Source organism: Phacochoerus africanus, chromosome 2 (genome assembly GCF_016906955.1).
Source record: "Phacochoerus africanus isolate WHEZ1 chromosome 2, ROS_Pafr_v1, whole genome shotgun sequence".
In the NCBI taxonomy this organism is placed as follows: domain Eukaryota; kingdom Metazoa; phylum Chordata; class Mammalia; order Artiodactyla; family Suidae; genus Phacochoerus; species Phacochoerus africanus.
Window position 1 is genome coordinate 248,652,082 of NC_062545.1, and position 12,749 is coordinate 248,664,830.

The 12,749-nt window shown below is 36.4% G+C and overlaps 1 protein-coding gene across 3 annotated transcripts in view; it reads left to right on the forward strand.

Annotated features, from left to right (window-relative positions):
- The window catches only part of SLC44A1 (solute carrier family 44 member 1), a 210,861-nt gene that overhangs the window by 124,130 nt on the left and 73,982 nt on the right, over positions 1-12,749 (forward strand). For all 3 annotated transcript variants that reach the window (XM_047768087.1, XM_047768089.1, XM_047768088.1), the window contains exons 6-9: positions 5,456-5,625; positions 7,633-7,722; positions 10,342-10,481; positions 12,158-12,344. In XM_047768087.1, coding sequence (XP_047624043.1) covers positions 5,456-5,625; positions 7,633-7,722; positions 10,342-10,481; positions 12,158-12,344 — 587 coding nt within the window. The remainder of the gene's footprint in view (positions 1-5,455; positions 5,626-7,632; positions 7,723-10,341; positions 10,482-12,157; positions 12,345-12,749) is intronic.

Sequence of the window (12,749 nt, forward strand, 5' to 3'; positions counted from 1 at the left end):
AATCAAAACCACTTTTTATTGTGTCTCAGTACATTATAACAAGTTAAAATTCTGAGACTTAATCTTGTATTTCCTTTCCTTCAGCTTGCTTATGGGTGTTACGTGTGCTTTATTAAACCAGAATTTGAAATTTTCTGTTGAAAAGTCGACAAAGGATATATCAGTTTAATTGATTTCCAGCTCTTTTAGTCTTGTCAAGTTGCTATTGAAATTAAAATTTAAAGCCTACAGTCATAAAAATAGTGGGACTGTTTTAAAAGATACTACGTAGGAGGGACCTACAAATTATAGGCTTAGACCAAAAGGTGGGGAGACTCTATTCCTGAAAATCGAGAATATTAGGGAGGCTATGACAGTAAAGAAAGGAGGTTCATTGAGTAGAGAAAATTATCAGTGTAAAAACAAGAAAATCTCTGTTCTTGTATCTGTTCAATTGCCAAAGCCTGTCTTAAACGCATACTTTGAATATAGAGTCACGATTATAAGGATAAATGTGTTATAAAAGGATAACCAGACGGCCATGGTATGAGAATGAGGTTGCTCTGCTCTTGTGTAATATGGGGCTGGGGGTGGGAAAGAGTTCATACTGCAATTCCTCTTCCACCTCTGACCTCTGACTTTACCAGGTTGAGGACTGCCTATTTCTGGTTATACTGGATGATCCAGTCCTGGCCGCATGCTCACTTACATCTCACATGTAGCATCCTAAGGGCATTCACTAGGAGACAAAGCGTAGTATCGTGGGGGTGCGGAGTGGGGAGGGCTTTGGTTTTAGAGATGGATAGGCCTGGCTTTGGATTTGCTTCTAACAAGGTTTATCCACTGTCTCAGTAATCCAAGATGTAATGCTGAACCTTCGCCATCTGAAAACTGGCTATATACTATGTTGATATTATAAAGAATCTCATGTTTTACTTATCTTAGTATTTCACCATCTAAGTATCAACACTTTTGTCTGAACTCAGCCTGTTGGAAAGTAAAAGAGAAGGAATAGTTGATAGAAAGAAAGCAAATCAGGACTTTGTAAATACCATCATCTAGTATATGGCAAACAAAGTGAAAGGATCAGAAAGCAAGAATGAATAAGTTTTAATAAAAAATTTTGGGGCGCTATCTGTTTCCACCCATAGTACTAGATACCAAATCTCCAACGGTGAGTAAGGTCTAGTCTTTGTCTTTAAGAAACTTTGTCCATACAAAAAGTAAGGACTATGCTTTGGTTGCCTTTTTTGCATGCACCTAAAGACCAGCACTAGGGACACCTGTGATGCAGGCAGATGGTATCTTTTATGGCTCCTTTGCTGTCTTTTTTGGAGCATAGCAGCAGACAGAAAGGACTAAACTTTGAGTCCAGATAGACCTGGGGCTGAAATCTCTGCGACCACTTTCTGCTTGTCTGTTTAAGCAAATCTGTTAAGCTCTCAGTAAACCACATTTCCTCATATATAAAACAGGAATATCAGTATCTCTCCTATGGAATTGTCGTAAGAGTTAAATAGGATAGCGTACATTAACACTCATTCTTGTGCTTGGCATTTGGCTTAAGGAATATTATTTCTATTTCTCCCCTTTCCCCCAACCTTACTGGCACCTTTTGCAGCTGAAGGTAATGCCTGTTTTAGAGAAAAGTTGTTATAAACTAATTTGTAGTAAAATGTTAGTGTTACGTAATTGCCAAATGGGTACTATTCCTAAGAACTTTTGAATTTTAAAAGCAAATGCCTAGAAAGGGCCATACTGCATCCAAATTCATAACTCTATTGGCAACATGCTAATAAGCATGGTAGTAATAAGGAAACTAGCCAGCCCATATATTTAGAATACTTAAAGGTTTGGATATTACCAAGGGAAAACTGCAATATTCAAAACAGATTATGTAAGTTCAGTTTATTCATCAAACATTTATTTTGGTACTTCTGGATGCCAGAAAGGATACTAGGTGTTGGAGAATTAATAACATGATATGGAAATGAGAAACCAATAGCCAAGAGAAAAATTATGTATTCATATTTTTAAATGAAGGAGTCAAAGTAAACTAACATTTATAAATCACCCTTTGTTTGTCAGCCACCATGTTAAATTTCTCGTATTATTTTCATTTAACCCTCACAAAAAAGAAAAAAAGGATATTGTCTCTAATTTATAGATGAGGAAATGGAAGATAAGAGATGTTAAATGGATTACCCAAGGTCACACAACTAATTGTTGGGAATCAGAATTTGAAACTAAAGATTTTGTAAAGTCTATACCACATTTAGTTTAAAGGGGAAAAATAAAACAAGTAGAGGAGAAAAAGAAGAAGGAAAAGAAATAAAATGAAATGTGTGAAAATCATTGCATACTACCATTAGATTTTTGGTTACTTATTTCTTGCCTTTGCTGTGCTGTACAGATACTGCTAGAACGCTTTATTGTTATTCTTTCTTAAATAAACCTTTTAATTAGAAATCATATGTAATTGCTTATTTATGACCTGAAGTATTAAAATAATTGTGCGAGATGCAAACCTCCTGTCCTCTCTTATGAAGGCATATGGACAAGAGATAGTAGGCCTTGTTTGTCATCATACTTTGAGGGAGCTCATTAACTGTGCTAGTCTGGACTTAGAGACAAATGGACAGTATGTTTGTCAAGGTAAGACACAATTTTCCTATGGATGGCTAATTTTAAAAAAAAATCTTTAAAAGGTTCATTATAAATTCATTTTGTTCTTATTGACTACTGTTTCAATAATGTGGAGCACCACCAGTTCCTAATGGGACAACATTGACTTCTTAAAGATTCAGTATTCTATGGGCTTCTAAAGGTACAAAAATTTACTATAAATATTCTAAAGGTACAAAAATTTACTATAAATAGAATTCTTTATGCTTGTGCTCTTAATTAAGAAGCACAGAATGTGTCATTTAGGTTAGATACTCAAGTAGAAATGATGTCATATTCTTGGTTCTCAAAAGTATTATTGTCTGAGAGGTGTACAAAATCGGGGAACTCATCATGGAATTTAAATAGTAAAATATAAGCAAACCATTTCAATGCCATAGTACTTATATTTTTAAATAAGAAAATAATTCAGGTGTTAAAACTCATGACTAGTTTTTGTTTGGGGAAAAGCTGAATTGGGAAGAATGATCACAAGGGAATCTAGTACTTTTTACTTTAAAGCCAGGTATTTAATTTCATTTTTGATACTGTGTCCAAATATTATCTTCTCTTTTGTTTGCCTTTTATTTCTGATATTACTTACCAATAAGAGCAGTTTTTGACCATTTTGACAATCAGCTAGACAATGTAGTTAATCAGCTTGTGCTATTTTTATACCTTCAAATTCGGAGCTGTCAGGTGACAGATTGAATTATAAGATATAGGACTGTTGTTATTTTGCTCCGGTTCTTTAAAGGACACTTGTAAAAATACTCTTTGCAATTGGTCAAGTGGTTATATACATTATACATAAATGACTTGAAAGGGTGAATTCAAAACTGAAATTACTTAGCATTTCCTCTTAAATAAAAATGAAGGATTAGAATGTAAAGACTATAATCCTTCCCATTTCAAATCATCTATCCTCATTATAAGTCTGAAAAGCAGAAAAATAGTAAAGCTTCTGGGCATCCTGCCTCTATTAATTTAGAATCATTGATTTATGGGTGAGCATTATTATTATTATTATCATTATTTATTTTTTATTTAAGATATGAAAGACTTAGAGTCAGAGGTCCTATTGTGCCTAAGTGACTTGACGTTGTCTCTATGAGGATGTGGGTTGGATCCCCGGCCTGGCTGTAAGCTGTGGCATAGGTCTCAGCTGCAGTTCCAATTTGATCCCAAGACTGGGAACTTCCATATGCCTCAGGTGCAGCTGTGAAAAAAATTTTTTTAATAAAAAATAAAAGCACTTACAGAGGACTTACTCCTTCCCTTTCAGCTAACAGATGGAGGGACTGAGAAAGAGATGAAGTGACACACAGCTGTGTAATGTTAGAATCACCCAGGGCTTTTGAACCCAAGTCCAGGTTTCTTTTCTTTATCACAGGTTCTCCTCTCTTTTGGAAATGATAAGTATTTCCTTTTGAGTATAAAAACAAATCAACATCCTGTTAGGATATGGGAGATTTAGATGGAGCATCTGGACAGAGATTAAAGTTTATGGTTATATGACAAGAAAAAGGAAAGAGGGGAACGGGGCCAAGAAAATTGGTGGATATTATAAACAAGACGTCAGTATCCTTAAAGTGGATGTATTTTATGTTCAAGGTTGGAAGCAAGTGAGTTAAACAGAGATGACATCAGAGATATTAGGGTAGTAAATAAAGCAGAGGAAGATGCAGACAATTGGAGTTCCCATTGTTGCTCAATGGGTTACAAACCTGACTAGTATCTGTGAGGATGCTCTTTTAGAATCCAAACAAATCACAAGGGCGTGTTCATAGAGCTTTACTTAAAATCTTTTAATGATTAAGTGTATATACATGCTCTCAGAAGTTCAAGTAGGAGTATGTTATAACAAACCATATTTATGGCACAGTTCATACATAGCTATGTTCCTTCACAAGTAAAACCTGTGGTTGGCATAAGCCTGATATAATCGATTCCCTCTTTTTTGGACAGAAATAATTTCATAATAATAATAACATATAAAAAGAAAAGAAAATAGTTCAGAATCCCATTACTCTGTTACTCTAACAAATCAGAGATCTTTCACTTCTTTATATTTTTATGTTCTTATTCTTATGTATATATGTCTTTTATACAGAGATGTAATCATCACATTATATATAAATTTGGGGGATTTTTTTCTCTTGTACTATTTCTCTTGTACTAAGTCCTTCCATGCATTAGTATTCATAGTTATTGTTTCAAACAGCTGCATATTATGCTATATGTTGATGACTCAGTATGACTACTTTGTATGAGAGTTATTAAGCTTGTGCCCCAAATACCTTTTTTAATCTAAGGTTTTGAATGCTGTTCTGATAGAGGAAATATTCTATTAATGGTGCTACACTTAAAGCAAAAAAAGCATGTTTTTTTTTATTTTTAAATAGCTTATGGCAAAAATTCATTTTCAGTTCAATGAAGTATATGTTTGTAAGTTTTGTCGTCTGCCCTTTGATTGATAGATGTATAGGCGGAGGAGTTTAAGTGTTTGGTTTTGCTTTTGGTAGTTGTGTATGTGTGTGTATATGTATGTGTGTTTATTTTCAGAAGGGGAGGGTAATGTCTTCTGTTGGAATATGCACTCCACCCTCTTTGATAAGGCTTGTGGTAAGATTTGCATCATGCCCCATGACAGTCATCTTCATAGCATTAAGCTCACAGCTCTTAGCTCCCATGTGGTGTGTGGAGGGTGGAGTGTATTGCAGTCATATTCACCTTTCATTTGTGTGTTTGATGTGGCATTTATATTAAGTAGGAGTAATTTTTTTTCTGATTTTTTTTCTTGTGTCACCAGTGCACCTATTCCATTCTTCCATCGCTGTGCTCCTGTGAACATTTCCTGCTATGCCAAGTTTGCAGAGGCCCTGATCACCTTTGTCAGTGACAATAGTGTCTTACACAGGCTGATTAGTGGAGTAATGACCAGCAAAGAAATTATATTGGGACTTTGCTTGTTGTCACTAGGTAATTGTTTTTCTCATTATTAGCTATTACATAGTACTGCAGTAGAAGACTGTTCTGTCTTTTAACCAAAATATGAATACTGCTGGGGATACTTGTAAATTGGTTAACTTCCCATAACCGAAATAATTGTTTCAGATTATATATGGTTATACATATATACATATTAAAAAATATATATCTGAAACTCATTTCCCTTCTTTTTCTCTCACTGGAGAAAATGGGTGTTTTCCCCAATTATGGTTGCTAAGTCTGTAATAACCTTTAATACGATAACAGGAGGCTTCCTTTAATGAGTCAACACCCCTTTGTTTTTAGTTATGATTCCAAAAGGCTTTCTTGCTTATAAAACGAGGCCACATCGTCTCTTACTTATTTCCATCAAAGAACATAGATTTCTGATATATTACATTTAAATTATGTAATTTTTTTCATTACTACAGTTCATAATATCACTGTATTGCTGGAAAAAATTTGGAAATCTCCACTTGTTAGCCATTGGGGGTTTTTTGGTCAATAAATAGATAATAAAATAAATGTTATTTTTAAGATGTAAACTCCCTGTATTATCCTAGAACTATCTGTAGCCACATTATAACTTATAGACTTTTAGTTGGGAGAAGTAAACTGTGGTAGAAACCAAACAACTATTTCATTATATAAGTAAAATGAGTATGTGTGCCCATTTAGCACCAACTATAGTCATTGAGAAGACTAGCTGTATTTCTGTCTTGTCATTAGAGAGTATTTTCTTTTTGCTTAGGTAGTACTTGACTCAGTTGAAATAATGCTGTCCATATGAAAAGCTATTTCTGTGATATTTGAAACACTCCCATCTGTTTTTGGTTCCTGTACATTTATTGCAAATGTGAGTATCTTAATAATGTTATCTAGTCACAGATCCCAACTGTTTATTTGGTTTGCAAATGGCCCAGGGAAACTAGACTACTAATCTAGCTTTAGATAGAAATTATTTGGTTTCTGAAATAGATGAATACTTTAACCAAGGAAGAGAAAAATCCAAACCTTAAAAAGAGTCCTAATAATGTTGTTAGGATATTGGACTGCCATTTTTTAAAATTTTTATTTATATTTTATTACTTTTCAAAAAGTCCTTAAAGTAGACTTCTATTTTTTTTTTATCAACACGGTTCCCTTTTGAGGTTTAATATCTGTATTCATTTATTTATGAAATGGTACTTTAGCTAATTAAAGATGAACAGATTTCAGAAATGAATCTCCCCATGCAAGGGTTAAATCTCAGTTTCTTTTGAGATTTTCACTCAACGTTTTGGCATGTTGGAATTTAGCTTGGAATGGATAGGGGAGTTGGCTAAACAACTCAAGCTAAGCTTTACTCCTTTTTTGAAGTGCTTCTCAATCAGGAGCCCTGACCCCAGTTGAGAAGTAAGGTCAGAGGAATTTTGGCTTCAGTAGTTTCCAGGATATTATTCTATAGGGTCAGACTATCACCTGGAGTTTTAGAGGAAAAGTAACCAGAAAAAGATAATATAACATCTAGCTTGTTGACCAAACGTCAGAGAAGTTGATCCTGAAGTACATAGATGATTCTAGGAAGTGTAGCATCTAATTTGACTGATCTCTGTCTACCTGTGGTATTTTTTTCTGATCACCAACATGGCATGTCATTCTCTACACTTTGTGTGTTGGCATATATGTTTGCATGTGAGCTCTGATGTTTTCTGGTGGTGAATCCACAACAGTTTTGTGCTGTTTTTGAGTCACCATGTACATTTGCATGTATTTTTCTCTGTCATTTATAAACCCGCATTTAGGTGCCTTTGGTTTTAAGGGGTGCTGTTCAAATGACAAGTGCCAAAGTCCAAGTACAAAAGTAGCCAGTTTCCTTTCTTACCTAAATTGGGATCATGAACTTGTCAATAGCATTGAATTCCTTTCCTAGGATAAAACAATTAAGAGAGTTTCTCTTTATATTTTCTAATGTTTTCAAATGATTTTCTGTCTGTTCTCTATTTATCTTCCCTGCAGTTCTATCCATGATTTTGATGGTGATAATCAGGTACATATCGAGAATACTTGTGTGGATCTTAACAATTCTGGTCATCCTCGGTTCACTTGGTAAGAAAGATGCTTATTCCTTTGTTTTTTAGTAATTAGAATTGAGAGTTAGAATTTGCTTTTAACAGTCCCTCAGTTCAGTGCCATTTTGGTTATTGTCAATAATGTTCATGTAAAGCCCATGAATTCATTTATAAAAAGGAAAGACTGGTGAATGAATTATATTTAAGTTGGTTCACTGAGATCATTAAATCAAGTAAAATGGCAAGGTCAGTGGCCTTTAGTATAAAAGCAAGTGGGGATATTTTTAAAAGGGGGCTAACATTTTTCTGTCAGTATCAGTTTTAGGGGAAGAGCACAAGAGAAAAAAAGTGATTGAGGCTCTGTTCTGCTTCTTGCTCTTGAATTTTCACTTAATTCTTCCAGTGCTCCCTGCCTGGCAAGTGAAGGGACCCTATCTTTTTATCTTGTGCTTTTTTAAGGCCAGAGTCAGCCATTCTAAGGCGTTGAAGTTCTTTCAGGTTGAAAAGTGTTCCTGGCAGGATAGCTCTGTGTGTGTGTGCGCGCACGCGCGCGCACATGCACGCATATGGGTGTGTCTGTATGTGTGAGTGTATTTAAAATGCTATTATCTGTCTACTGACATTGTAGTTTCTGTTTCTGTTTTAGAGTTTTTAATGAAATCTTCTGGGTTTTCTGTGTTTATTGTCTTAAAAAAAATTTCCCCCTCCCAACTATAAATGTTATACCTGATCATAGTAGAAAATAGAAATAATAGGAAAGAAAAGAAATGATTTATTTCATATAATACATCTTCTCTTAAAAGAGTGTTTTCTTTTGCCTTTAAAAAACTTATAATCATAGGGACCTGCCTCCCCTCAGTTCACCACTGTTAGCATTTGTAATGCAAACATATATTAAACATTTTAACCCCATATGAATCTTTTCCTGTAGGAGAATTTGCCACCATTACATTTACTTGCTCTCTTTAGTCTTAACTGTTGACATCTCCTTTATGTTTCCCTTAAATTTATGCTTTCTTATTTTGTTTTCCCTATCTTTGATCTATGAATTAGGTTTCTGGTTATTTTCACCCCTGCTTCAGATGGTATACATTTTATTTTTACTTCTACATTTGGTAGCCTATACATTTTCAGAAAATATTCTTCAATCTTGAATATCATGATTATTAAAGTGCTGAAATGAAGCAATATTTGTTGAGTTTTCTCCTTCTTTAAATTTAGCGTAAACTTTTCTTCCTCTCCAGCCCTACCTCCTTCTGCCCTCTCCCACGTTTTAGCTCTTGTTAAATCATCTCACCACAGTGAGGCCTTTCTTACTCATCTTATATAAAATTGTAATGCTTTCCCACCCCCAGCACTTTCTTTTTTGTTTGTTTTGTTTTTGACTGCATCTGCAGCATGTGGAAGTTCCTGGCCATGACTGAATCTGAGCCACAGCTGCGACCTACACCACAGCTGGGGCAACGGTGGATCCTTAGCCCACTGTGTTGGGCTGGAGATCCAACCTGTGCTTCAGCAGTGACCTAAGCCACTGCAGGGAAAACGCCAGATCCTTAACACCCTGTGCCACAATGGGAACTCCTCCAATCCCAGCACTTTCTATCCTACTTACTAGGCAGCTTTTTTCTTAGGCTTAATATACTATTTTTTAATTTGTTTCCTTTTCTTTTCATTTTTTAAAATTTCCCCATTACTATGTAAGCTCCATGAGAGGTGAGAGTGGAGACTTGATTTTGTTCATTGCTCTGTCCTTGGTACCTGGAACAGTAGAGCTGCAGGCACTCAAAATCTTTGTTGAATGGATTTAATGAAGGTGCCTGGTTCATCTCTCTTACTTGGAAGCAGGTCCGCCTCCCTCTTCAGTCTAGATCTCCGAATCTCTGACCCAGTGATGGAGATGAAAATTTCCCATCTGTAGCACCCACCATTTCATGCTATCAAAGATTTCCCATTTTGAGTTCTGCTTTTGGTGGGAAATACTCTTTGATCTTTTTTTTTTTTTTTCTTTTCTTTTTTTGGCCACCCTGTGGCACATGAAGTTCCTGGCCAGAGATCAGATCCAAACCACAGTTGTGACCTAAGCTGCAGCTTCGGCAGAGGCAGATCCTTAACCCACTGTGCCGGGCTGGGGCTCAAACCTACATGCTAGCGCTCCCAAGATGCCACTGATTCTGTTGCGCCACAGCAGGAACGCCTTTTGATCTTTATTTATTCATTGCACAAATATTTTATCTCTAAGCACTGGGGTTACATAACAGAGAAGATCTTTGCCAGCCTCAGCTTCATTGCTGATTCCTATGACTCTTAGTTGCTTCCTACGGGCTGCATAGCTTAAACAGGCATGGAGGCTGTCTTTGTGATCAGTTCCCCTCAGGGGTATCTCTCCTTGCTGACTCTCTTTCAGCTTCAGAGTTGGTAATAAATATGGTTGAAGGAAGTTTATTTGAAAGATTCATAAGTGGCTAATGTGGAAGGTGATAGTGGAGTCATGGAACTCCTGCTATGCTGGCAAAAAGGAGGCATACACCTCCCAGGCAAATGGATTTTTGCTGCCTTAGTCCACAGTGACATGTAGGAAGGGTCTGGAAAATTGAGGTATTATGTTACACATTTTCTTATGCTAATTACTGCAAAAACAATTGTTTTTCATCTCCAGGTGGCACAGGTGTACTGTGGTGGCTGTATGCAAAACAGAGAAAGTCTCCCAAAGAGGCAGTGATTCCTGAACAGCTTCAGATAGCTGAAGACAATCTTCGAGCCCTCCTTATCTATGCCATTGCAGCTACAGTGTTCACAGTGAGTACAGGCCTAGGTGTATCTTTTAGGTTTATGTTTTTGTTTACAGATCATGATGCAGAAACTCACCCCTAGCTATTGCATGCTTAACCCTAATCCCTGTTAGATAAAATCTCTGTCCCACAAGTCTTCAAAAGGCTTCCCTAATTGACGAGTGCTATCTGGTACAACATTTTATTCAACACTGCCTGCTTTTGAGAGGGAAGTTTCACCGAGAATATTATATTATAATTTTCTAGCAAGAACATATATATTATTGTTATAAGATAGTATAATTATTTTTAAAAAATAATTCTCTTTACTGTAGAAAATATACACATATTTTGTTTGTTTGTTTTGTTTTTGTTTGGCTTTTTTAGGGGCCCACACCCACAGCATATGGAAGTTCTCAGGCTAGAAGTTGAATTGGAGCTGCAGCTGCCAGCCTACCCCACAGCTCACGGCAACACCGGATCCCTGACGCACTGAGCAAGGCCAGGAATTAAACCTGCATCTTCGTGAATATTAGTCAGATTCATTTCTGCTGGACCACAATGGGAACTCCTAGAAAAATATATTAAGAAATAGGCCATTTCATGTCATTCCATTTACTTATTCACTAATCATTTCTCCATTTCTTTTTAACTTTTAGTAACATCATTTCAAAAACATAGGTGAACTTCACTAACTAGTATCATTATTATAATAATTACAGTAAAATTATTAATTAACATGTGGTTCAGTAATCTATATTCATATTTTTGGTTCATCTCCATCTCCTTTCTGAAAAACATGAAAAAAATAAAATTCTCAGTCCACTTCTTAGAGTAATCCTAAGCTTTGCATTGAGCATTTGAAACTAAAAAGAGGGAGTTCCTGTCGTGGCTCAGTGGTAACAAAACTGACTAGAATCCATGAGGATATGGGTTCAATCCCTGGCCTCCCTCAGTGGGTTAAGGATCTGGTGTTGCCACGAGCCGTGGTGTAGATTGCAAAGGGGCCTCAGATCCCAAGTTGCTGGGGCTGTGGTGTAGGCTGGCAGTTGTAGCTCCTATAAGACTGCTAGCCTGGGAGCTTCCATATGGTGCAGGTACAGCCCTAAAAAGCCAAAAAAAAAAAAAAAGAAAGGCACCAAAAGATTTTTGTTTGCTATCATTGTACAAATATTTATTAATTGTCTTTTAAGTACAATTCTCTGTGCCAGGTGCCGGCACAGACTGGGAAGTAGCAAAGGGTAAATGTGACACAGACCCTGCTCTTATTGGCATTGCTCTTCGTCCAATAAGGGAAATGAGGTACAACATAACCCTGTGCCTTTGTGGTCATGGTACATGGTCTTTTCCCCTTTCGTCAGAGTGGCGAGCATATTTATAGACTAATAAATCAAGAGTTTCATCGTGATGATAAGCAACACATTTTGATTCATAAAGCGTGAAAAGTAGAAGAATTCTAGGATGTATTAATAAATTGCAAAATCCTTTTATTTTTTAGCCTTAAAGGATGTTTTCAATATGTCATTTAAAATGATAAGTGCTGCAAGAGAGATACAGACTGATAAAGTATTATGGGGATTCAGAGAACGATACTTCCCCCTTTTGGAATGAGGAGTTATGTTAAAGTCTTCCATCATTGTTCACGTTCTGCTTTTACTGCTTAAAACATTGGCTGGAACCCCTTCCTCCCTTCTCTCCGTACAGGTTATCTTGTTCCTCATCATGCTGGTTATGCGCAAACGGGTTGCTCTCACCATCGCCTTGTTCCACGTGGCCGGCAAGGTCTTCATTCACTTGCCACTGCTAGTCTTCCAACCCTTTTGGACTTTCTTTGCTCTTGTCCTGTTTTGGGTGTACTGGATCATGACGCTTCTTTTTCTTGGCACTACCGGTAAGAAGACATGTTGCTTTTTTCCTTTAGTGATGAATCTGATTTGCATTAAAATATTTTGAAATATCAGAGAAGTAATCATTCTTAAGATATGTGTTGCCTAAGGTCTCGTAGCCATCAGAACTAGCAGTGGTTATAGCTCTTCAATAACGCATTGTCCAGTCATGATTTTTAGATCATCCTAGCAAAGCGAAATCACATCCTAGTTTTGAGATGTTTGTGGACTTTTGTTTGTTCGTGCAGATCTTTTTTTTTTTTTTTTTTAATTGAGGTATGGTTCGTTTACATTGTTTCAGGTGTGAGATGGTTGTGGATTTGAAGTGAGACCCTGTACTGAGTCAGACATTTGGGTCCATTCTGTGATGAACAAATGAAGGCAGTGCTGCTCTGGGGTTGCCTCAGACC